Below are 26,754 nucleotides of genomic sequence, written 5' to 3' on the forward strand. Positions count from 1 at the left end.
GTTTGATTATTTTGCTCCAATAATAGGCAACCATACAGGTGACTAAAATGAGACTCAAGGTTGATCTTCAATGCCCCAGCTGCTACAAGAAGCTCAAGAAAATCCTCTGCAAATTTCCTCGTGAGTCTCTTATAACTATCATTCTGTCTCTCATGTTTTCATTGCCAGTATACCAGTAGTTCTTTAGTGCAATTACAGTTGGTCGGAGGACATCCGCCGTTCCGCTGACTACGTACATAGGCATGTGTACCACCATGAGTTACAGCTTTTTTTACCCCTTTTTGGGGTCATTTTTTGAACAGAAGTTAGGTAGTGTGGCCTATGAAACCACTAGTGATCAGTTGGTGGCTTTATTTTGTATAGACAAGAATTTGAGTTTTTTTTTTTTTTTTTTTTGGGATGCTCAATTTTTTGGACAAGAGAAATCCGAGACCAGGTATATGATGAGAAGCAAAATCTGGTGACCATCACCGTGGTGTGCTGTAGCTCGGAGAAAATCCGCGACAAATTATGTTGCAAGGGTGGCAAAGTCATCAAGAGCATTGAGATCGTGGAGCCCCGGAAGTCCCAGGAGCCTAAACACGACAAGAAGCCCCCAGTGCCGGAAAAGCCCAAGCCATGCTCGCACCCGCCAATTCCAGTGGTGTCCTGCTGTGTCCCATGTTTGGAAGGGTACGGAGGGGGAGCATGCTACTGTGGGTACTGGCGACCCGTGCCCCTGCCACGCTATTATGGTAGTTGCGGGTGCGGGTGCAGGTACGCGTATGGGAAGGGATACTGGTACAGCTGCTGTGATTATTTCAGTGAGTAAAACACTGGGAGCTGTAAGATTATGTGAGAGGAGAGGAGGGGAGAATTTGATATCGGGTATGATATGATATGAAAAGCATCCAAATTAATCAATTAATTTTGTTTGGTGGGCGGTACTTGCAAATGCATTGAAGCAAAATAATACTAGTCGTATTGTGTCGTTAGGGCCTTAGGCCCCTCATAGGACCTATAATATAAAAGGAAGAAGCAAATAAAGCTAATGTGTATATGATCATGGAGTATGGAGAGAGAGACGTGGTGGCTTGTTCAAGTTGGAAGTCATTTAGAATAAGCATTTGTATGTATCCAAATGAATAAGTTTTCTTAAGCGTTAAGGTACATTTTTATAAAAATGCTTGAGCCATTGTTCAAATATTGTATAGTTTTGACATATCAATAAAAAATTTTATCGTTTTGAAAAAGAAGAAAAAGGAATGTCATTATATCAAATTTTCTTTTCATTGTTTATAATAATAATAATAATAACAATAAAGTCCTTTTTGACCATCATTGATATGCATGCATTGAAAGTGCATGTACTCTCTTCTTCTTTTTTTTGGATTTTATTTACACGCTTTGCACTCTAGTAGTAGCAGTAGTTAAAGTTTGATGTTCGTGCAATAATAAATGTTAAAGTTTGGTCAACAAAAGAACAACCAACGTTAGTATGATCATCAATTTTTTAAGAGCGAATTGGAGTTTTGGTCCCCAATTTATCACCAACGCGCGAAACTAGTCCCCAATCGATTGCACATAACAAATGTAGTCCCTAATCTATTCAATTTTGCTCAAAAGTGGACAATTGACGGGTTTTCATCATTTTTTGACGGAAATAAGTCACGTGAGAGCATGTGCCCGTACTTAAAATCCTTTTTCCATTTTGTGAAGCGGGAAAACTCATAAAAAACTATTTCCTGCTTCCTAGTGCCCCCATTCCTAATTAGCAAAGACAAAACTCAATTAGCAAATGGAGTTAATTATATTAATTAGTATTAGTCTACTATATAATTGAGCAATTGGTAAAATTTTTGATTAACAAAACAAAACCCAATCTATCCCTGTCTTTCTTTTTGTCGTGCTCTGTATTTTTCCCCAACTGAAGATGACACCCTTGTAGCCAAATTCAATTACCGAGAAGTGACAAAGACTTGTACAGATTGGGATTGAAGTGCTTGAGCCTCGGATTTCGTCATCCGTTCGCAGATTTGTCTTGTCTTCGTATCTGGTCGTATCTTGTAATGATACCAGAAAAGCTTTGTCACTGTAAGTTACAATAAAAAATGATGACCTCTTGGACACACAGCAACCCTGGAAGAAGGTATTTCAGCTGCGGCATGAAGAAGGTATGGGCAATCTCAAATTCTTGCTTCAGATTCTGAATTTTACTTTTTTTCTGAAGCAATATTTTTTTGACCGTGAAGGGCAAAAGAGATGAAAATGGTTGCAACTATTTCGAGTGGTATGATCCGATAATGTGCCAAAGATCCACTGCTTTGATACCTGGTTTGCTGCGGAGCATGAATGCCAAGGATGCCACAATTGAAAAACTAAGAGCAAGGGAAAGGAAATTAGTCTCTGCAATTGTGTTGTTGGCACTGTTGTTGTTGTTTGTTTTGCTAGTGTAAAAGGCCAGGATCTATTGCTGTTGTTGTTTGTTTTAGCGGATTATGACAGGCTACTAGTAATCAGCAATGGGTGAATATGTAGGTTGGGATGTATTGTATTGCTAGTAAGATATCAGTAGTGTATTCAATGCTACTGTAAGGCATTTAAAGGCCAAATGAATGCATTATTTGGAAATTATCCCTGTAAAAATTTAGATAGTTGAACTTCAAAAACAGATTTGTAATCTAAAAACATATGATGGCCATCCGAAATTCACCCAAAAAAAGGAAACTACAACAAGCTTTTCTGTACACTGGTCTTGGGAAGATGAAATGCAACAAGCTTTTCTGTACACTGTACCAATGAAATTCACCCAAAAAAAGGAAAAAGAAACAAAAACAAACATCAGCCACAACCATTGCTGATGTTCCTGTAATCCCAAGGGAAAATGAAACCTCAACTACACCTTTGCATCATCCAGCAACACAGGTGTAAGTTTGACAGCAGCATTTTGCAATATAAGCACATTTACAAATTATCCCTGTAAAACACAATGACGCTAAGATATTCACAACTGAAGTAATGAAGGAAACTGCAACAATTCTCCCATAAATCCAGCAATAATAATCAGATTTCTCCCATAAAAGGGACCTCCAATTCTCCCTTACAAAATATACATTCTTGACATCATCATACAAGATGACAAAAGAAGTACAAAATAAGCAGAATTACAACATCTACATTACTTCCAACATAGCAAAAGAAGTACCAAGTCTGATCATCAACAAATGAAATACATAATTACTTCACTTTCAGTTTTCCTTGAACATTAGACTAGTCACCACATTCATTGGTCTTGAGGAGTTGGACATGAATGTGAACATCCCTAATTCTAAATGGTGCAGAAGCAATGGGAGCAGCTGGTTGGCTGATATGTGCCATATGTGGATCCTCAATTCCAAAAATCTCATGTAAGTTAGGTTCAGCAACAGGGGCAGAAGAAATTAAGCAACTCTCAGTAGCTTGTTGGCTATTTTGTGATGAAGTCCATTTCTTTCCTACACGTCTAGTGCCTTTTCCCTGCACAACAATAGTACGAGTAATGAGTATGTGCAGTAGTTATGTTGGTAAGAATATAAAATCAAATTGAAGTTATAAGAAAACTGTACAGCTTTTTTCACTGCTCTTCTTGTGGTCTTCTTAGCAGTGGGGCCAACACCTTCAACCTAGAACATGAGATTAAAACCATTATCCTGCAGCAAATACAAAATCACAGAACTTGAATTCATATATATCATGACTTATCACTCACAGAGATGACATGGTTTGTATCTATTTGGGACAAGTTTGTTTCACATTGTGCTTCATGCAATCCAGCAGATGACATCTGTGATAGACTTACATCTTCATCACCACATTTTTGTTGCCTAAGCTTGCATGTCCTTGTGTTATGACCCTTTTCCCCACAGTAAGTACATTTACAGATTTGTCCAAAACGTCTTACTTTAACTCTTTTATCTTTCATTTCCTGCACCTCATCAGTAGACTTTCTCCTTTGTTTTTTGGGTCTTCCTGGTGCTCTTCCATATGTTGGGGGGAGTGGGGGCTCGACATTCACATCTGCCCAATCTTGCTCTCCATGAAGAGGTAATATGCAAGGCTCATAACACTTGAGATAAGTTTTCACTCTGTAGCAGTCATCAACATACTCCATTGGATCCTTCATTGCAATCCAAAGTGCTGAAATTGCATGAGAGCAAGGTATCCCTGTCAAGTCTCATTTCCTACAAGAGCATGTCTTCTCTTCAATGTTAACTGCATACTTTTGACCATAGGGATCAGCAACTTCATAATTAACTTCATTGGATTTGTAAGGCACACAGTAAGTTGCCTTATTTATGTTCTCTATCATTCTTTTCCTGATTTTTGGGCAGACTGCATATTTGCTCCATTTTTCTCTGGCTCTGTCTCTGTTCTCTTGCATTCTTGACATCATAAAATATCTCAATGCCTCCATCATTGCAACAATTGACTCCTCTCTAGCATCTAAGATCTTGTTGTTGAAGGATTCACATATGTTATTCAACAACATATCACACTTCGGGTAAGTGCTAAAGTGTGATCTACTCCACTCAGACGGATTCTTGTCATCCAACCACTTAACTGCTTCAACATCAAGTTCAGCAATTGCCTCCATTCTTCTTCTGAATTGAATTGGAGTAGTTGCCTTGGCTGCTTTCCATAGAGCTTTCCTCATTGCTGCCCCTTTGAACCCAGCAGATGACATGTTACTATGCATATGTTTAACACAGAATCTGTGGGTTGCATTCGAAAAAACTGTTTCACATGCTTGGATTATTCCCTTTTGCTTATCACTCATTATTGTCCACTCATAGTCCCTTTCAATTTTCAAATCTTCCTTGAGTAATGTCAGAAACCAAATCCAAGAATCTTTGGTTTCTCCCTCAGTTGCTGCATAAGCTATAGGATACATTCCATTATTTGGATCAACTCCAACTGCTGTCAATAATACACCCCCTGCTGAACCTTTGAGAAAAGTTCCATCCAATCCAAACACAGGCCTACAAGCTGCTAAGAACCCCTGTTTTACCCCAGCAAAGCACATGTATAATCTCTGAAATTTGCCCTGTCCTGTTACTGCATCACAATAGTCATCTACCAGCTTCATAATTACTGTGCTACCTGGATTACTTCTCTCGATTTCATTAATATAATGAGGCAGTTTATTAAACTGGTCCATCTCACTGCCTTTGGCCAAATTCTCTGCAATTTTCTTAGCTCTATAGCCTTGATGTCTACTAAGATGACATTTGTGCTCCTTCATTACCATCTTTTTGAAACTAACATAGTCTAGCCTTGGGTTCTCCTTAAATACACCAACATACCTTCTTCCTACCCACCCAGATTTCACACTCTTGTTGTGGTATGAAAATCCACATTTGTGTTTCTTTTGAAATGTTCTAACCTCCAATCTGCCATCCCCTTTCATCCTCCTAGCATATATGCACCAATCACAGCCATCTTTAGGACATATTGCTCTAACTCTTATGTTATCACTCTTGATAAATTTAAATGATCTCCCTCTCCTGATGTTCCAGGTTCTAATTGCTTCTTTCAACTCCTTGAAAGAAGAAAATATTTGTCTAAGTTTAATTTTGGGATCATTTTCATCCTTGGGATCAAACACAGGGGGTCTCAAGCTTTTCTCTTCATCCGACCCTCTATCACTACCAATATCAGTATCTGAATCTGGGGCAGCATCAACATCAGAATTGTCATTATCACTTTCAGTATCACTAGACATTTGTTTCCTAGGCTTGTTATTCATCCTAGCATCTGTACACTTGTTTTTTAGATGCACATTCAGCTGCTCTTGTTTTCTATTTTCTACTCCTAACCATTCAGAATCTTCATCAATATTTTCATCATAATCATTATCATCTGAATTTTGATCATAATCCGTGTCTTTTCCTGAGAACTCCCCCAAATCAGAGCCTAAACTAGGCATATATTCATCATCACTTTCATCCTCTTCATCTTCTAACACAAAGTGCCTATCCTCAATGTCAGACCCCCATTGTGATGATAGTAGATCATTAAGGGAAACCTCTACATACAAATCAACCACCCTACCACAGTCAAAATGATCAGTACAATATGCATGCAATTCTCTATCATGTCTTAACAAATGAAATCCGTGTTCCTCGATTAGGATATGGTACTTTTTGTCACCAACAACTTGAAGTTGATTTTCTAGCATTCTATCCATTTCAAATAGACTAATGCCTGTGGCCTCTACATGATCAAAAATCCATAATTCTCCTCCCTCATAATGCACATCAGGTTCGGTTTCAATTTTTCCCCATATATAACACTTCATAGTCACTTCAGTGCTTTCACTATCTGAATTTAGGGACAACAAAATAAAACAAACACAATAAACAACTACCATAAGTGACAAATTAGATTATATAAGCAGGTAATTTGCACTCAATCTGCTTCAAGACACTTCAATAATACATCTCCTGCCATATAAAAGCAGGGAGACTTACAGACATAAAAGCACCACAAAAGCATGTTACGAAATCAGATTCAAACCAACATTGTCTATCATGACAACCCACACCAGAGAGACATACGGAACCCCATTAAATGGTAGACAAGTTTTTTTATGGCTTTGCCAGATTACTTAAAAATCCAAAATTGAAGACATTCTTGTCTCCCAAGTGAAAATATTGTCTCCTAAGTGAAAATATCACCTTTGATAATCACATTCTTACAATATAAGCATAAATCAGTTGCATGCATAATGCTACCAGAGTCACACAACACATACCGTAATCTGGTGGTGGTGCTCCATTCATTTCTTTTGGTCTTAGAACCATTTCCTTCCAGATTCACAAACAACTCCACTATCACCGAGTTCTTCGAGATTTTTCTTCCGATCTGCTGGTTTTATGCACAAAACTTAATCTGGTTTTTTGTTCTCATTTCTAGAGCCTGAAGAGAAGAAGGGGGACAATTAGTGTGTTTTGTCTTTGCTAATTAGGAATGGGAGCACCAGGAAGCAGGAAATAGTTTTTTATGAGTTTTCCCGCTTCAAAAAATGGAAAAAGGATTTTAAGTACGGGCACATGCTCTCACGTGACTTATTTCCGTCAAAAAATGATGAAAACCCGTCAATTGTCCACTTTTGAGCAAAATTGAATAGATTGGGGACTACATTTGTTATGTGCAATCGATTGGGGACTAGTTTCGCGCGTTGGTGATAAATTGGGGACCAAAACTCCAATTCGCCCATTTTTTAATTCATCAACCAACAACCTTCCAGAACACCATGGCACGGCAGTAAATGTAGTAGTAAAACAAGACAAGAGACAGACTCACTCACTCACATTGTAGTTAGATTGATTAATTAATTTAGGATTGGTTTGGTTGTCTGTAATAAATTGTCACTCAGGGCTCCCGCCTGTCGTCCTGTTGGATTATTACAAAATAATTGAGGTCCGTGCGACGTGGAGTGAGCAAGTCGTTGTCCTTCCAATTTCAAATCCTTTCTTTCAGTGGATCCATTCATTGTGGTCTAAAGTAAGAAGACTTCTACTTTTTTGAAAAAAAAATGGTAACGTCTCTATAATCTAATATAACCTAGTCTAATAGGAGGGAAAGTTGACGGAAGTTAAATCATCATCAAAAGAAACCACTGAAAGTGACAGCCACATTTAGTGATAAATTAGTAGGAAGTAAAAATTGAACTCTTCACATTTCACACCACCAAGAAACTCTTGACCTTGCACACCACTAAGACTTAAGTTCTCGATGGTTTATATTCCGAAATTGTATTTTGAACTACTAAAAAGGATTTTACTCTCTAATTCTCAAAAAAAAAAAAAAGCGTCTTTGTGGGTGGGGATTTTGGTTGGGTGTGGCACGAAAGTGACCACTGGACTTGCAATCAATTAGTGATGTACGACTACCGTAACTTGCTTTGCAAGTCTCTCAAAGTCCTGCTATTTATTTGCATTTGCAGCCGGCAAAGAAAGAAGAGAGTGGTTGCGGTGATTAGTCATAATAAGTAATCGTTTTGAGGGTAGGAAAGGAAGGAACAAAGTTGCAAAATTACAACCTAACACCCCCGAAAATTATGAAAATGCAGAATCTTTTCCTAGAATTTGGCTCCGTTTGAATTAACTGTTTTTTGAGGTATTTTTAAAATATTTTACGGTAGCAATGTAGGTGAAAAACTTTTACTATAAATGTTTTTAATGGTGTTTTTGGGATGTTTTTGAAAATATATTTTGGGATATTTTTAAAATTTAAATTTTTTAATGGTATATTTTTAAAATTTTATAAAATCTTACAACCACCCACCACTACCCCACCCCTCCCTCCCCTCCTCCCTCCTCCCCACCCGCTCCCGCCACCCCCCTCCCGTTATGATAACATAATGTACTTTATAATGTTCTAGATTTTATAAAACTTTTTTAAGTGTATGGCCCCGTTTGGCAAGTGAATTTTTTTGTTATTTGTCTAAAATTTTACTGTAACTTACTGTAGAAGTTCTTAAAAAATTTTTTTGCCAAGTTTGTCTGCTACAAGTTTTTTAAAAACTTTAGCTACAACAAACTTTTTTTTTTCGTAATTGACCTTTCAATTCGCAAGATTCTGTCTTACGCTTCTTCATCGATTTCAACCATAAATACCTACATAGGGGGGCTTACCAAAATACAACATGCACTTGAATTTCTTATTTTATATTAAAAATTGATGCAACTACTACTCATGAAAAGAGCAGAGTTATCGAAGTCAAATTTTGGACGATCGATTCGAAAGTATATTACTTGACTCTCGGGCGAAATCCTCAAATGTATTACAAAAATTTGCCCCAGTGTGGGCCTATTTTGCGAAATGTCACAAATAAAAAATTGCCCCAATGTGGGCCCATTTGGTTGCAAAAATTTTGTTCAGATGGCTCTCCATTTATTTGAACAAAGTAAGAAACTGCGTTTCCTAAAATTTAGAAAATAATCGCATACTAACATATAATGTGAATAAATTTAAACGTCGTGTTTAAAGTCATGCAGAAGATTTCATGATAAATCTCTCAAAACAATACTAAATTACAAAAGATTTCTTTCTCACTTTAGTATCGGTGCTTTGGGGGAATGATCACTCATCTCATTAGCTCATCCTTCAGGACCAAACAAGTAGGTATTATTCATGATTTTGAGCTGGTTTAGGGAAATGGTATGTCAGGATCTATCTTGTTTTTGTGTCCAAATTGTATCTAACCCATTTAATATCACATCTTAGTGAAAGCAAATAGTTTGTCACCCTTTTTTCTTGAGAAAACTCAGTCAACATATAAGCTCTATAAGCTTGTAATATATGGGTAGAAGTGATAGCTAAACATATGAAAATAGGTTATGGCCTTATGATTACAAGTGATTGGTAGATTCCTTAGGAGCATGATCCTTACTTCGAGTTCTCATGAAAGATAAGTCAACGATGGACTTTATGAGTTCGTAATGTGGCATGAAAATGATAGTTAAAGAAATAAGATTTTCAAGAACATTGCACTGAAGATCGCATTTCTTCCCAAAACTTGCTCCAATTTTGGACTCAAAGATCTTGGACTTTATTTGACTTTCATTATCACTCACTAGGGGATTCAGCATTGAATCTCTTTGCATTTTTTTTTTATTTTCTTTACTCTCTTTTTTTTTCACATTTTCCTTTTTTTTCTTCTTTTTTTTTTTCAATACCGAAATACCAAAAATGATGGAATTGAGAATCCCCTAACTTTTTAGATTATAGATGCCCCCTCTCTTCTTTTTTTTTTAAATTGGACCCCAAATATTAATGATAGAATCAAATTTCCCCAACTTGTGGTTCCCTCTCTTCTTTTTAATTTTAGCATTTTTGCTTTTTTTTCTTTTTTCTTTTTAAAAAATTCTCCAATCTCCTTCCCCAATATGGGTGGGATCATAAGTGCTTTTGAAAAGAACCATCCATTTTAGCTTAAATGAGGATGCAAGGGACAAATAGTGTTTATATTGTGGAAACGATGGCCAAAGCATCATTCTTACGCCTCATGACAACCAAAGTAAAGAATAGCTCATTGAGAATCCGTTCCCTTTTGATATTTGAAAATTTTCCCAATGTAGGGTAATGATCATTAAGGCTCTTATTTGAAACGAAATTATTCCTTTAAAGGCTCAAATGGGAGAGCAAATGATAAAATCTGTATGATAGAAAAACGAACACCTAAAGTATCATTCCAAATTCTTAAAACAAACAAGAATAATGTATATTTTTGCTTTCACTTAGATGTGGATTGAACCTGGTTAGATACAGTGGGCATTTTTTAAGCAAAGATTGCCCCAATTTGCAATTTGTCAATCAATGTGATTAATTTTTTGGGGGTTAATAGAAGTGGGCAAAATATGAAGAATGAAAGGGAAAAAGATATCTAGTTGTCTTTTGAGACAAACCCTTATATTTGAGTGACCCTTTTTGATTTCGAGTGCTCTAATTGAATAATCTGGATCGCAAATCTAGTGTATGCAAAGATTTTAGAAAATTAAGCATACATTTATGAATTTTCAGACAAGAAGTTGAAAAATCTCAATTTAATCTTATTTCTTAAAGTCTATCGTGAAATCTCCCAATGAGTAAATAAAGAATGAGATGTACTTGAATATACATAAAACAATAATTATTTAAATGAAACACTTTATTGTTGTAAATGTTTGAAACGAATTTTTTTCTGTACACCTATAATACAAATGAGAAAAGAGAAAATTCTAAAGAAGTCCTTTACACACGTATACACACTTTTCTCTCTCTCAATATTTTTTTTTGTTTTGAACAACTAGATCATGAAATCTCTTAGATGCTTTAAACTAGTGTTTCCAGATAGATTCTTCAAATTTACATTGTAGGGTTTACCCAAGAATCAAGTAATACTTGTAAATTTCAAGATTTATTAGACAAAAATCGTTATCAAAAATAGAAAAAATGTTTTCATCTTATTGAAACATCTTTTATAAATGCAGGGGAGGGGGAAAAAAGAAAAATACCCAGAGTTAGTAAGCAAAATTGTAAAATCGGTATGCATGTCCTATGGGGGAGCCCTTTTATGCCAAGAGTTGGCTTAGAATGAAAATGCAATCCTCTAGGGTAGGCACCATACAATACCTGATGGATCCGATCAATTTATTGATATTCAAGTGAAAAATAATTTGAAAATTTTGGCCAATTGGAGTGACAAGAGACATTTGTCCTAACAAAATGAGGACAAACTCCAAATGGATTGATTACTTTGATTGATACATAAAGTGATGTTAAAAAATCAATTTAGTGTAAAAGAACCTACTTTTGAAAGGATTGCAATATCTTGATTAGGTTTTCAGTGAACCATAGGTCGAAACCTTAAAAGAGAATAAATTGATTAAATGAATCTGATGAAATTGATGGTTTATTCAAAAAATTGACTGGATTGCCCTAAAAATGGATAACTTGATCGAATGGATTGGATGAAATTGATGATTTGTTCAAAAGTGAAAAAATTGGTCGAATGGATTTGATGGAATTGATGATTTATTCAAAATTGATTGAATTGTTTTAGAAGTGAATAAATTGGTCAAATAGATTAGATGGAATTGATTCAAAAGTGAAAAATTGGTCAAATAGATTAGATGAAATTGATGATTTATTCAAAAATTGATTGAATTGTTCTACAAGTGAATAAATTGCTCGAGTGGATTGGATATAATTGATGATTTATTCAAAATTGACTTGATTGTCCTAAAAATGAATGAACTGGTAAAATGGATTGGATGGAATTGACAGTTTATTCGAAAATCAACTGGATTGTCCTAAAATGAATAAATTAGTCAAATGGATTAGATTAGATTGTCCTAAACATGAATAATCGGTTCAAATGGATTGAATGGAATTGATGGTTTATTCAAAAATCGATTGAATTGTCTGCCCATTGGTGGTCTCAAAATTTTACAAATTTCGTTGCAATGCATTAGTCTATGAGCCTTCTAAAATCAGGATTTAGCCTCGATATATTTATCATTTCAACAATGAGGAATCATTTGTAAATTTCTTCAACTTAATGTCCTTTATGCCAGGGATTTTGCCAACTATGATAAAATGGCCAAAAGATGATTGTTAGATGCTCATATTCTAATGTGCAAAAGTTGCTCTATCATCTTCGATGCAAATATCATGGAAGGAATCGAATCTTACCTTACCTTGTGCATTACCCTTTCGGATAGTACAAAAAATATAAACGTGCAAGTCTCATTGGATTACACATCTGAGACACAGGATGGTTTATTCCTAACATGGGATCCCCTATGCGGCATTCTCTCTATGGCTGATGAATGATGACAGTTTATTAAAACAAGTAAATATGTGATAATAGGAATTAAATATGACCTACAGGAACCCTTTTTATATGCCAGGGTAGGTCTAAAAATGAAGTGCAATATTAAAATGCAATAACTCGTAATTTAAACGTGTGAGAATCTATTTACTAAGGTGGGTTCTAAAAAGAGTACCATGCTAGGACTCTTATTTTCTAAAGTTGGTGAATGCAAGAGAAGAAGAAATAAAGAGAGGTTAGTTCAATAAATAACACATAACACGTTAGAGCAAGAAAATGATACAAAAAATGTAAAGTAAATAAAGAGGGGTAGAATCACTCCCCTCGTGTCTAGTGCTCCTGTTCGGATGAGGTTGACTCTATCCTAGGTGATTTCTAACATGGATGCATGAGGTAAGGCTCATTAATGCATCTAGATTCGATAGGGTTTCGGGTTCCCAAGCCTTCAGACCAAGAGGCGAAGGGTCATCAATCCCAAAACCTTCAGTCAATGGCTCGAGTGATCCTTTAGGCATCGCTATGGGCGTAGAGTACACCATCTGCCTACCTAAGGAAATCGGTCCTAATCTTACAATGAATTGTGGGATGGCGCCCACGAGAAAAAATAAAATAGGGCAAAAGTAACGCATGCACGTATGAAGTGTTTCTTTGAGAGGAGGGATTAAATACCATTAAATACGAGTGAAGGCTCTAGAGTGATATTTCCCACCCCAAATGCAAAAGCGCGATGGCATAAATGAAGGTTAATCATTCATCACATGTACGGCAAGTGAGAGGCGATTGCGCGTGTGAGATGCAATAATCCTAAAAAGGAAAAGTGAAAGAAAAAGAAAAATGCAACCTAAAACATTCCAATGTGATATGTAAAAAAGTTACAAAAAAGAAAAGAGTCGACTAAATCAAGTGTTCGGACTCTCTAAACATCCCCAGTGGAGTCGCCAGCTGTCACGCACCTTTTTTGAAAAATAAAAATCTAAGTGTTTAGGTGTTAGAAAAATGAATTTTTTATTTGGAAAATGAGTTTTTTTATTTTAGAGAATAAATAAGGAAAAAGGGCCTAAAATGGGACTTAAAAGTGCGACGGTTTTGACCCAAAATAATAGTCTAAAAAGGGTTTTTAGGAAAAAATAGGAGTCGCCACTTGGTATTGAGTTAAAGTATACCAAGTCACCCAAAAATATTTTTTTAATAAAAAATAGATAAAACCCTTTTTAGACGACTCCAGATTTTCGAAAACAAGATAAAAGAGTTAGGGAGTCGCGGTTAAAGAAAGGGAAGGCAAAGATTTGATAGAATCAAACATAAGGCACCCTTTCAACCTAAACCATAACTAGTTGCGAGATTTAATCGAAAATTTTCTTAATCAAACCTATAAAACTTATCACATTAGGACGCTTCTATATGGATTCAAATCTAGACCTAATGGATATCGAGACGGTCGAAATATCTCTTCACAGTTTAATCACATTAATTGTGATGCCTAAAAGTGATTCTTAAAAGAGGTCACGAATATGCAAAATGAGACTTAAAGAAAAGAAGAATTAAAATATAAAAATATACGTGACCTAAATAAGAGGAATGTAATATAACGGGTACGGGGGACTAAAATTCCTGACTAAATTTTTCTTTTTATAGAGGGGATACGAGCGTGCTAAGGTTAAGAAGCCATACTCGTCCATTTCCCATATTTGAAGGGTGACCCCTAACCTAATCAAGCAAATGCACTAACCTATTTCTAATTTTCTTAAATGGAATGCAAGTATAAATGTCATGCTTAGCACATAGGGATAAGGGATATACATATAGAGGAAATATCATGCAAAATGGTAAAGATCCTAAAAAGTAGAAAATATGCATGAAATATAGTGATTGTCACACAAACATGATCTAACGCGTGAACGGTCCCCCTAAGGGTCTAGCATTGGACTAACCCATGTCTATAAGTTCTCACTAGCGTTGGACTAGCGAGAAATCGAAAAAATAGACCACAACTAGCGTTGGACTAGTGTGGTGACGTCATGCATTTATTATAACATAAGAAATCATACAAATATAGTTAAAGCAAGTAAACAGGTAGGCACATAGAGCACATAGCACGTCAGCATAATATATAGATACAAATCTCCTAAGAAAACGAGTAAACACGTAAGCACATAGGCATACAAGCACACAAGCAAATAAATACACATGAGGACCTAACTATTACATTTGGGACCCTAACTACAATCTAAAGGGGAAAGTTAAAAATAATAACCTAACTATTACATTTATCTAACTAATTACATTTTTGGCAAAATTGGAACCTATCTATTACATATTCTAACTAAATACATGTCTTGAGCACCTAGCTATTATAATTTGACATTCTAATGCCCCTCAAATAATCACCAAAAATTAAATAAATGAAACTTAAAGTGAATAATAATAAATAAAAGAAAAACACTCAAAACATGCAATTACACATAAAACACGTTGGAGCACATAAATGGATTTAAAATGATAAAAGAAGTTACATCCCTTGAAGTGGTGGTTAAATGGGTGAAATTTGCCCTATTTATACTCCAAAATCAACAAAATAATCAAGGCACCAATTTAATCATAAAGAAATGAAAATAATCATGAAATCTACTGATTAAAGCACTTAAATGAAGTATAATTAACAATTAAAGAAGAAAACCAACTTGTATTTAAGAAATCAAAACTATTAGGGATCTAATTGCAAAAAATTGAGAAAGTTTTGGGGTCAAATTAGTATTATTAAAAAGATTAGGGGTCAAATTCAAAGAAAAATAAATTATAGGGACCAAATTGAAATTAAAATAAAGGACCTTGTTGAAAGAGATCTAAAGTTTTTAGGGCTACAATACAAATACTCAAAAGTACAGGAACTGATATGAAATTAATGTTGGGGCTGAACTACCTTGACCCAATCGAAAGTCCAAGAAACAAATTCGGGCCTACCTATCTTTTGACCCAGAAAAAAAACCCAACCAACAGTGTTGGATTTTATCCTCCTGAGCCCGAGTCAAAACTCAGAAAATAAGGCAATAACCCGTTAGCCAAACCCAACCAAATGATCCTAAACCAAATCTCATCTTATTTTATTAGAACCCAACAAGATAAAAAATCAATTAAAAATTATTAAACTCTGATTATGTCCCAAAGCCTAGAAATATTTTGCTTAAAAGCATGTTTAAAATATGAAAAGAGGATTAAAAATCAAAAGGGAAAAAATGGTTCATTTGTAGAAGTGTTTGGGCCGTAGTGTAATTATTTAGAAAGTCAGGGATCAAAATACAGTTTTTAAAAGTTTTGCATGCAAAGCTTCAAAGAAGCTTTCTTCTTCATTTTATGTTCTGTAACTTTGTTGGGTTTCTCAAACTTGCAGCATATCAGACCAAATACGCAACTTTGAGCAAAACTTTTTCAACCAAACCTCAACCATCAAATTTCATTTTCTCAGGACAAGATCAATCAGCAAATTATGCAACAAAAACCCAAACCATTGGGCGGTTATAAGGTGAAGAAAACAGCAAAGTAGAATAAAAACTGACGAATGCAGCAAAAATTTTCTTTTTAACAAATCTGGTGCGGATTTCGATCCTTAGGAAGGTAGGGGATGAAATAAATTATCTTGGATGCTCTGTGGAGTCAGGTAAACGCGGGAAATCTCAGAGAAAATGCCTCCAAATGATAGAAGATGAAGTTAATAGATTATGCACAGGTTCAAGAGCCACCAACACAGCAAGTTCAGGCCCAAATTTGATGATGTTGTAACCTTTTTCTCCAGAAATTTTCAACACAAAAATTTCCTCTTAACCATCATAGAATACCCAGAAACTAATATCTTCTCTAGAGGGGCTCTACATAGATCGAAAGATGGCCACCAAATCCCCCCAACAGTCAACCCTGACTCACTATTTTTCCCAGAAAATTCCTGCACTTTTTCTCTTCTTTCTCTGTCGATTTTCTCTCCTTTTTTGCTGTTTTTTCCTTCCTCTTTCTTTGGCCGCCGCCTCTCTCTTGTCCTCTTGGTTTCTAGGGCTGCAAATCCAACCTCCAAACCCTCATCTCAAGGATTGGTATGAAACCCATTTTGCTGCATTTTTTGAAAGCCATTTGATCAAACTTCCAAGTGTCAAAACCCAAGATTAGATGTTTAGTACTTGTTTAAACGTGTAGGGCAATGAAATTAGGAGCGAAAAGGACCCAAAAATTGCAGAAAAAATCTTTGGCAAGCTCTTGTACTGTTACTCCTCTTCTTCGTATAAAGAAGAGGAGGAATCCAACGCGTGCACGTGGGTCTTCCTCTTTTTTTTTTTCAAAACAGATTTTGATTTTTGTTTTCTTCTGTGTTTTCAAACTCGGATCGGACCGGCCGGTCCGACCGGTTGAACCGGGAACCGGCCAAGTGTCCGGTCCGAGTTGGTCATCAGAACCGGGAGATTTAAAACCCGATCAACTCCGGTCAAAAACTGGGTTTGACCGGTACAGAACCGGAAAAACCGGTCCAACAGGAGATTTTGTAAAAAAAGTTCAAATTTTTTTAATATTATGTTTTGACCCCCTAAATTGTGAAAACTTATTAATATACATCAAATATTTCATACTTTATAAATATTGTCCTAAAATTTGATGTTATTTTTCAATTAAATCCATAATTTTAATTCTAAACTTGTTAATGTTTATTAAATAATATAAATTGTTACTTGATTGTTCTAATTTCTTTGTATTTTCTTGTTAAATATATTTGAAACATCAAATATATATAAATACACCTTTATTAATATCAATATGTTATTGGATATTTTATATACAATAATTTAATTTTAAATAATTTTTATTTATGACGTCATCCGGTTCGACCCCTATCGACCCCCGGTCGAACCCATTGACCCCTGACCCCTGACCTCGGCCGAGTCGATATCCGGTCCGGTTCTGAAAACATAGGTTTTCTTTTCTTGTCTGCTTTTCTTTTCTTTTTCTTTTTCCTTTTATTTTTTTTATTTTTCTAAAAAGAGTGATTTTTATCAAGAAATAGAAGTGAAACAAAATAAATAAAATTTAACTAAAATGAACAAAAAATAGGAACAAAAATGAAGAAAAAAATGGTAAAATTTTGGTGTCTACACACATGATTGGAATTCAAAACATCAACACTCCTATATGGCTCAATCAAATGCATCAAATTGTTCAATTTAGCATTTAGCATGATATAGTTAAATTTAGCATTTAAACTCCTCAAGCCATCATCAAAAGACTTACCTGTGGCTCTTCCTTGATTGCCACCACTATACATTGCACATTGAGGAAACTATGGATTATAGCCCCAACTTCTTTCTCTGAAACATTGTCCGTCCATTTGATCTATCCTTCTCATGTCCTAAAAATTGCTTTTAAACAATTTAAGAGCAAGATTAGTCAAAAAGAATAGATGATAAAACATATACACAAACTAAACATAAAAATAAAAGACTATAACATATAAGACTCACAAGACTAAACACACAAAAACAGTTAGACTCGACACACTCGCAAAAGACTAAACTGAGACAAAATAACAAACACAATGCATGCAATAAATATAAGTCAAATGTCTAAACTAATAAAGTTGGTCTTCACGCCGATATTGCCACAAATCTTCCCTAGCAATGGCGCAAAAAACTTAACGAGTACGGGGTATGCATATAATAATTAATCTCAATCCACAGTCAAATTTTACATTTATAAATTCTTAAACACCCATGCGCAATTTTCCACAAGTATACGAGTCGTGAGCGAGTATAAGACATTAAGGGTCAATCCTTCAAGGAAGATGAGCAACTACCGGCACTACTAAAGTTTCTCTTTTATTTAGACTATCAACAAATTAAAAGAAATAAACTAAGCTATAAATGGATAGATAAATGCAAATAAAAGCTCCTTGCATAATGGAATTCCTACCTATTCATGCTAGTGCAACTCCCTAATCAAATGAGTACCAAAATCTCGGCTAAGTTATGATGTAATTTCTTAATATACGTAACACCCGCTTTTGCCGATGTATCAACTATACCTATAGTTAATTCATACCTACTTTTGTGGTTATAAAATCAACTACAAGTTCATTAATTTCTATGAAATCACATGGAACAAAGTCACAAAAGCCACAAAGGTGTACCTCTACTTTCGTGAGTGTACTTCCTAGATTTTACACTTCTATGAACTAGTGTCAAATTCCAATTCTCATTGTAAATCTAACACATTTAGATGATCATAATCAATGGTCAGTTAATCATGATTATTAGAGCAAAAGTGCTAAATAAATCAATCAAGATAATAGCATAATTAGTCAAGAAATCAACATCAAACAATCATAGAAAGTTCAACCAAATATCCAAGGCATATACTTTAAAATAATATCACAAACACAAAATCCAAATCTTGCATTAACAAACTTGGAGTTCAATACAAAGATAAAGATATGGAAAGAAGAGAACCCTTGTCACCGGTGCTTCTTTGATCGCTCCTTCTTCATCTCCCTTGACTTCCTTGTTGAGCCAATACAAACATGGATATACCACAACTTAATTACAATACTACACTAACCTACACTAAATCAAGAGAAAATAAAGAGAGTTACATTTGTTAAGGGCTTATGTCTTGTCTCAAAAGGCAAGACACAACCCTTTGGTTGTTCTTCTTCTTTCTCCAAACTCTCTCTCTCTCTCTCAAGCTAACTTGAACTTTCTCCCCTCAAACTTGAAGAACTTTGTAGTATATATTCTTAGTTTTCAAAAGCTAATCTCTCTCCTCAATAATGTGTTTTTTTGTTGTTAAGAGTCAACAAAAGAAGTTTCTAGATCCTCCAAAAGTTGGTACAAATTGTCCTTTTCTGTCTTGTCCAAGATAAAGAAAGAAGCAAGAAGCATGCAAGTTGGCAACTTGCAGCTGCCAGGAATCCCTTGGACGAATCCTTGGAGGGATTCTCCCAGGGATTGTGTAGAGCATCTACAAAACGACTTCACTGGACACAAACTGTGGGAGAAACCGCGGGCGGTTTCTTCTTTTTTCCTTTTTTTTCTTTTTCTTTGCACCACTTCTTTTAGCCATTATTACGACGTCTCAATCTAATTATAATCTTCACTCATTTTTACTTCCAATTGAGCTTGATCATTTTACCTACAAAAACAAAGAAATTTTGCAAGTAAAATGATAAAAATCACACATAATTCATTTATCAACTTAAGGTGCAAATTAGTGATATAAAATGGATAATTTATACCAAAATCTCACAAATCGACTCAAAAACAATATGAAACACATTGAAAAAGATCATAAACTTGACCATTATCACTTCTTTCATGGTAAATTTTAGTTAGTATGTGATTTTTCCTTTCCATTTGCATTAACTTTTATCATTGTCGTTGTCATTATTGTATAAGAAAAAGTATGTTGAGTCTAAGCATTAGCCCAAGCTTTTAGTTGGGAGGGGAGGTGAATGATCAATGATATAATAGCAAAAATATTCTGTAGCACATAAAACATATTAAATATAAAATGAAAGTTCAACAGACTATAATTAAGAACAAGAAATTTTTAAAAATGAAGAAAAAATACATTAAAAAATGTGAAGGAATGGACTCTATACTTTTTTATTCACTATTAATGTGAGGCATTCAAAACCGTAGTTGAAACTTTTTCAATTTGTATGATACTTGAATATATATATATATATATATATATATATATATATATATATATATATATATATAATCTTTGATTTCCTATATAACATGTACAATGTTACCTTAGTTGCTATTTCAAAGTTATAGTAACCAAAGAAACTAAGAGTTGCTTTGTTATAAGAAATTTGGTTAAAAGAAAACTCAATATTTTTGTAATTGTTATTCAAAAGTACTACTAAATATATTATAAAATAGATACTAATGGTATACTTTTATAAGAAAACTAATTGTTAGTTTGGTGTAAGACGCTTCATTAAGATAATTTAGACAAAATAATGAAAAGAATTATTGGTAATGATGTTTAGAGGGCAAAATAATATAATTTTAATTGACAACTAAAATTATAGGGAGAATTTTAAACTTTTGAAAATTTTTAGGGAGGTGGTTGCACCTGCCCGTCCCTTTGTGTCCATCCTTGAGTGTAAACACTCTGTGATTTTAATTTTTATTATACCTAAATTACCCTCATGTATTGTTTATTAAAAAGCAAAGTTTATTAATGAGATTGCTAAAAATTGTCTAGCATGATTTAGTTTATATCACAGGAATATGCACTCACTAGAAATAACAAATCTACAATTTAACAAATATAATACATTTGAAAAATTATGATCAAATCTGAAATATACAAAGAAATTCCAAAATGTCTTGTAATAAGATAAATAAATGCAACTCACTTCTGTACATGTTATAGTTGTCAAATCTAACTAATCAATTGCTTTAAACTCCAATAATGAAAATGAGATGTGTCAAGATAAACCTAAGATCGGATCTAACATGCCTATTTGAAATAAGTTTAGATCTAACAACAAAATATATAAGAGAACAAAAAAGAAACTACACAAAAATCTCACTAGGAACTCTTAAGAGAATAGAAATTTCTCACTAGAAATCTCTTGTAGAAACAAAGAGAGAGACGTTGGGGCTTATTCAAGTTGAAAGTCAATTAGAATAAACTTTGGTATGTACCCAAATGAATGTCATTACATCAAATTTTCTTTTCATTGTTTATAATAATAATAATATAATAAAAGTCCTTTTCGATCAATGATCATCATTGATATGCATGCGTTAAAAGTGCATGTAAGAGTCTTTCCTTGGCCTTCCTCATTTGCTTTTGGCTTTCTTTCGTACTTTGTACGATTTACATTTTTTTTTTCTTTTGGCTGCCAGTAAAGGTAAATGTAATTTTAGGAGCATATCAGGTAACATAGAAGCAAAAAGCCTTTGGAGCTAGCTAGCAAACTCATACATTGTCTACTTAAAATAAGGATTAATATTTTGTACACTGAAAATGTAGTAATTTTTTTATACTAACAACTAGAGGTGGCAATATGAATAAATGGTTTATAATTGGTTTTGACTTAATGGATGGTGGATGAAATTTATCCAATACATTTAGATCCATTTAATAAATGGATCTAAATGAATTAAATAAAAATCAATTATTCATTTATAATCCATTTAAATAATTCTATCAAGACCAAAGCAGTATCAAAATGAGCATGGTGAACACAAATTCCTACAAATCACTTGCTCACTAAAGTGCAAGTTAGATAGCTTCAGAATTCTGTTTTAAGAGTATTCTGCTTGATACTCTTGAGATCACACTGAACGCAACTAAAGAGCCAACCACTTAAAAAGGATTTACATATTTACACAGGGCCAAAAAAAAAACAAAACATAATTTTAGGCAAATAGGAGTCTAGCTCAAACCCAAATTCCAAATCCCAAAATCATTGGAGAAAATGATGATAGCCATGCACGATAGTAAATATTTCTCACTAGCTATTGCGTCTAAATAGAGTTAGCAGATGTTCGACAGACAGGACAAGAAGGCATCTGTAGCAACCACGAGTCTATGCACTGAACATGGAAGCTATGATTGCAAATGGGCAGCAATTTGCAAACTTCACCGATCTTGAAGCCCTCCAAGCACACAGGACATTCCTTGTGGGGGTCTTCTTCCTTGTACTGGAAGATGAGTATTTATAGAAATGTCACATGCGTATTAGCTGTTTGTGAGAATGACTGTTTGAAAGATGAGTTTTTATAGTTGGCTTCTCTGCCTGGGATTGAGTTGAAAAACATGCAACAAGAAATATATGGTTTTTAGTCATTTCCTTTCCGTTTCTTTTATTTGGTTTTTAAGTAAATGGCTATATATGATTTTTGTGGATAATCCATATAAATCCATTTAATTTAATGGTTTTACTTTGGTCAACCATTTAAAACTAATATTATAAATGGATAATCCAAATCCATTTAATTATGGATTATATGGATGGATAAATGGATCTCAATCCAAATTGCCACATCTACTAACAACTTTGAATGTATATCACATGTGTAAGATTTAAATTCATATTATGTAGTATAATTTAAATCTGTTAGTGCAGAAAAAATTACTTTAAAATAATAATAATTTTGTGACCATTAATTAAATCTCAGCATGATTAGCGTACTGACTCGTCCGACTATTATTGAATTACGCGTCCTCTTTGAATGTTTGCTTATATTACAAGCGTCCCAATTCAATTCCGCAGCGCCTTGCTTTTGGTGGTGGTGGGGGGGGGGGGGGGTGGGGGGGACGGTATTGTTAGCACTAACAGAGTGCCATTTTTTTTTTTTTTTTAAATGTGTTGTTAACAGTCTACTTAACACATATGCAGAGTAAGAAATTAAATCATTTGCACAATTTGCCACACCCCAAAAAACCAAAAAAAAAAAAAAAATAGTGATAGCACCATGTGGATGGTTGGCCCATGTGGGGGAGATGCATGGCTAAGCTCGCTCATAATTTCCATCAGTAAATCAATCAAACTACTTATCAGTAGAAAATAATAAGCCCCTCACCTTCATTACTCTAAGACCTTACGTGATTAGAGTCGTGCTTTGGGGGCAATACGTGAATGATAAGGTAATTTTTTGCAAGGTGAGGAGGTGGGCTTATCAAAGCCAGCAATGGAGTATGGATGTTGATGGAGGGGAGGATACGTTGTCACTCCTCCGCACAATTCAGCAATTCAAAGCAACCACATGGCTAATTCTTTAGATTGTAGCTGAAAAAAAAAAGTCGATCAAATGTTGAAGAAGAGAGTTAAATGCATATATCAATAACTATGTGCCCAGTAAATTACACCTAGTACTCATAAACAATTTACACATCTAATAACTCATGAGAATGATGTTAAAAATGGCAATCATTCAATGTAGTACAAGGAGAAGGAAAAGAAAAAGAAAAAAGACGAGCACTTGAAAATCAGTTGAGTCCTACTGCCATCAGAACTACAGTTCAATACATACTGGAATAACCTCCAAAACTGTTTCTCCACCATCTTCAACATCTGACCCGCTCATAATAATAAAAAAAACACCCCTGACTTAGCACGGCAAAGGACAATTTTTTTTTTTTTTGTAAATCCGATCAAAAGATGCACAATCGTGATATCCTCTACCAGAAAAGAATCTATCATGCCCTTTTTTTTTGCTTGACATGTGCTACCATGTTGACTAAGCAAGGTAGTGCCAGTCATTTTTTTTTGCTTTGCCGTATTTCGTTAACACGACAGGTATAGTTTGGTACATCATCCTTGTCAGAGCAATATTTGACCGACTTTTTTTTCAGATATAATCTAAGGAATTAGCCCCACTATATATAACTAGCGCTGTTAATTGAACCAAGCATTTGACCGCCGTACTCGACTCGTGCTTAACTCGAGCTCGCTTGACTAAATGAACGAGTCTTGGAATGCGTTTGAATTCGGCTCGCCAAATGGGATATGACTCGAGTTCGAACTCATGCTCGATTCGTTTACCACAAATGAACCGAACTCGCACAAGTTCGAGAAACCTATAATTTTCAGTTTCTATTCTTCTGACTTATGAAATAACATATAAGTCCTTCCTTATCGAACCCAAGTGAGTTATTTGAATAACAAATGATTCCAATTTACTCAGCTCGTTAATTAATCAAATAAATTTCTAGTTCGAACTCGACTCGTTTACTAAAATTGAGACTAAAATTGATGAGCTGTGTTCGAACTTTATCGAGTGGAGTTCAATTGACTTTTCGAGCAGCTTGTTCTGTTTAGCAGCGCTATGTACCTACCTTACCTTGCGTCATACTACTAGAAAGCTGACAATCTTGATGATGGCATCAAAATTCAACGCCCCTTTCGTTTCATTTCCACTAGTACTGCACGCTATCCGGTTGCTATCTTTCTGCATGAAGCCCTCGCACTTTTTTCTACCTAATAGGGTCCTACTATCTGATTCAGCCATTTATCAGCATCGAGTTTAGTATATTGCTGCCTACATCCCTTCCCCACTTCCTTACTCTTCCTTCTCGGACAATTCCCACCCCACCCCCACCCCCCCCCACCCCCAAAAAAAACAAACAAAAAAAGCAAAAAAAAAAAAAAAAAAATCCCATTTCCAACATTTATCATTTGGGCTGCGGATTCTTGATCAGATCCACCTATCGCCACTGACTGCCTCCCTCATCAACTATGGCTGAGAAGGTAAGCCAATTCTGTTGCTAGCTTTCCAAACCATCCCTCAAATGTTTCGTGATATTGTTTTGCATCTTTTTCCCCCCTTTTGTAGTGTTTGCTCAATCTGGAAATTTTAATTGCAAGTCTATAACAGCACATACAACGTGAGATATGCTTCGTTTTATGTTAAGATCTCTAACCACATGTCTCAGCGTAAACTAGTAGTACCATATAATTGTGCATCTCAATTTTACATTTCTTGATTGTTATATATATATATGGATCGAGTTTGATTATTTTGCTCCGATAATATGTAACCATACAGTTCACTGAAATGAGACTCAAGGTTGATCTTCAATGCCCCTGCTGCTACAAGAAGGTCAAGAACATCCTCTGCAAATTTCCTCGTGAGTCCCTTATAATTATCAATTCTATCTCTTATGTTTTCATTACCAGTACACTAGTAGTTCTTTAGTGCAAGTACAGTTGGTTGGAGGACATCCACCGTTCCACCGACTACACACATAGGCATGTGCACCACCATGAGTTACAATTTCTTTTTTTCCTTTTTGGGGTCATTTTTGAACAGAAGTTAGGTAGTGTGGCTTATGAAACTACTAGTGATCAGTTAGGGGCTTTATTTTGTGTGGACAAGAATTTGAGTTTTTTTTTTTTTTTTTTTCGGGTGATGCTCAATTTTTTGGACAAGAGAAATCAGGGACCAGGTATACGATGAGAAGCAAAATCTGGTGACCATCACCGTGGTGTGCTGTAGCCCGGAGAAAATCCGCGACAAATTATGTTGCAAGGGTGGCAAAGTCATTAAGAGCCTTGAGATCGTACCTGAAAGAGTAGTAGAACATGGAAAACCAATAGTACACGCAAAGCCCGAAGTAAAGCCAAAGCCATCGCCAGAAAAGCATCCCAAAAAAACTCCGAGGGCACCTGAACCATGCTTGCACCCGCCAGTTCCAAGGGGGTTCTGCTGTGTCCCATGTTCGGAAGGGTACGGCGGGGGACCATGTTACTGTGGGTACGGGCGGCCCATGCCCCCGCCACCTTGTTATGTTAGCTATGGATACGGGTGCGGGTGCGAGTGCGGGTATGGGAAGCGGTATCGGTACAACTGCTGCGATTATTTCAGTGAGGAGAACACTGAGGGTTGCACGATCATGTGAGACCAGAGTAGAGAATTCGATGGGATGACCTTAGTGTGATTCTACTGATATGATGTGAAGAGCGTCCAAATTAATCAATTAATTTTGTTTGGTGAGAGGTACATGCGGATGCATTGAAGCAAAATAATACTAGTATTGTGTGGTTAGGGCCTTAGGCCCCTCATAGGACCTATAATATAAATGGAAGAAGAAAATAAAACTAATGTGTACTCTATGATTATGGAGAATGGAGTATGGAGAGAGAGATAGAGACGTGGGGGCTTATTCAAGTTGGAAGTCACTTAGAATAAGCTTTCATTTGTACCCAAATGAATAAGTTTTCTTAAGTGTCAAGGTACACTTTTATAAAGATATTTGAATCGTTGTTCAAATATTGTATAGTTTGATATATCAATAAAAACTTCTATTGTTTCTAGAAAAAAAGAATGTTGTTACATCAAATTTTCTTTTCAATATTTATAATAACATAATAAAAGTCCTTTTCGATCATCATTGATATGCATGAGAAAAACTCGAAAGCTCTTCTTTGTTTGGGACGATAATATCCAAATCTCAAGTTGGCTCAGTCGTCTTTCTTACGGGCCTCTTGAATCCGATTGAGATATCGGGAAAGGTTATTTTTTAATATTTTTTCATTTAAAGTGGATACTTAATTGATTTCTCTATTCTTTCTAGTTAAAAGTGCATGTACTCTCTTCTTCTTCTTCTTCATTTGGATTTTATTTTCTCGCTTTGTCCTCTAGTAGTGCTAGTGGTGGTTGTAACTATGTGCTAGCGTAGAGGTTTCGGATACACATCTTCTTTCCTGTCTCTTCATTTCTTAAATCTGTCCATTTTTTGCCAGAAATAAAATTTAAAATAAAATTACAAAAAAGAAAAAAGTAGTAATGTGCTAGTGTAATGGAAGGAATGCAGAAAAGAGGTAGTTAGTACTAGTACTTAACATTTGGTGAAAGTAAAAACCCATATGAATTCGCATGCCATCTCTCGATGCATTCAGCGGGTGAATTCGGGGT

General features: G+C 35.1%; 1 protein-coding gene and 1 long non-coding RNA gene across 2 annotated transcripts; both read left to right on the plus strand.

Annotated features, from left to right (window-relative positions):
- Positions 1-907, plus strand: LOC140004310 (uncharacterized). Its single transcript, XR_011821233.1, has 2 exons — positions 1-120; positions 423-907. It is a non-coding gene; the product is annotated as an uncharacterized lncRNA (long non-coding RNA).
- Positions 908-24,480: 23,573 nt separating this feature from the next.
- On the plus strand, positions 24,481-26,133 carry LOC113709419 (uncharacterized). The gene is made up of 3 exons (XM_027232182.2): positions 24,481-24,587; positions 24,886-24,967; positions 25,272-26,133. Exons 1-3 carry the CDS (start codon positions 24,576-24,578, stop codon positions 25,736-25,738), a joined length of 561 nt encoding a protein of 186 aa, XP_027087983.2. The 5' UTR covers positions 24,481-24,575; the 3' UTR covers positions 25,739-26,133.
- Positions 26,134-26,754: the final 621 nt, after the last annotated feature.

The sequence above is a fragment of the Coffea arabica genome, chromosome 9e (genome assembly GCF_036785885.1).
Source record: "Coffea arabica cultivar ET-39 chromosome 9e, Coffea Arabica ET-39 HiFi, whole genome shotgun sequence".
In the NCBI taxonomy this organism is placed as follows: Eukaryota; Viridiplantae; Streptophyta; class Magnoliopsida; order Gentianales; family Rubiaceae; genus Coffea; species Coffea arabica.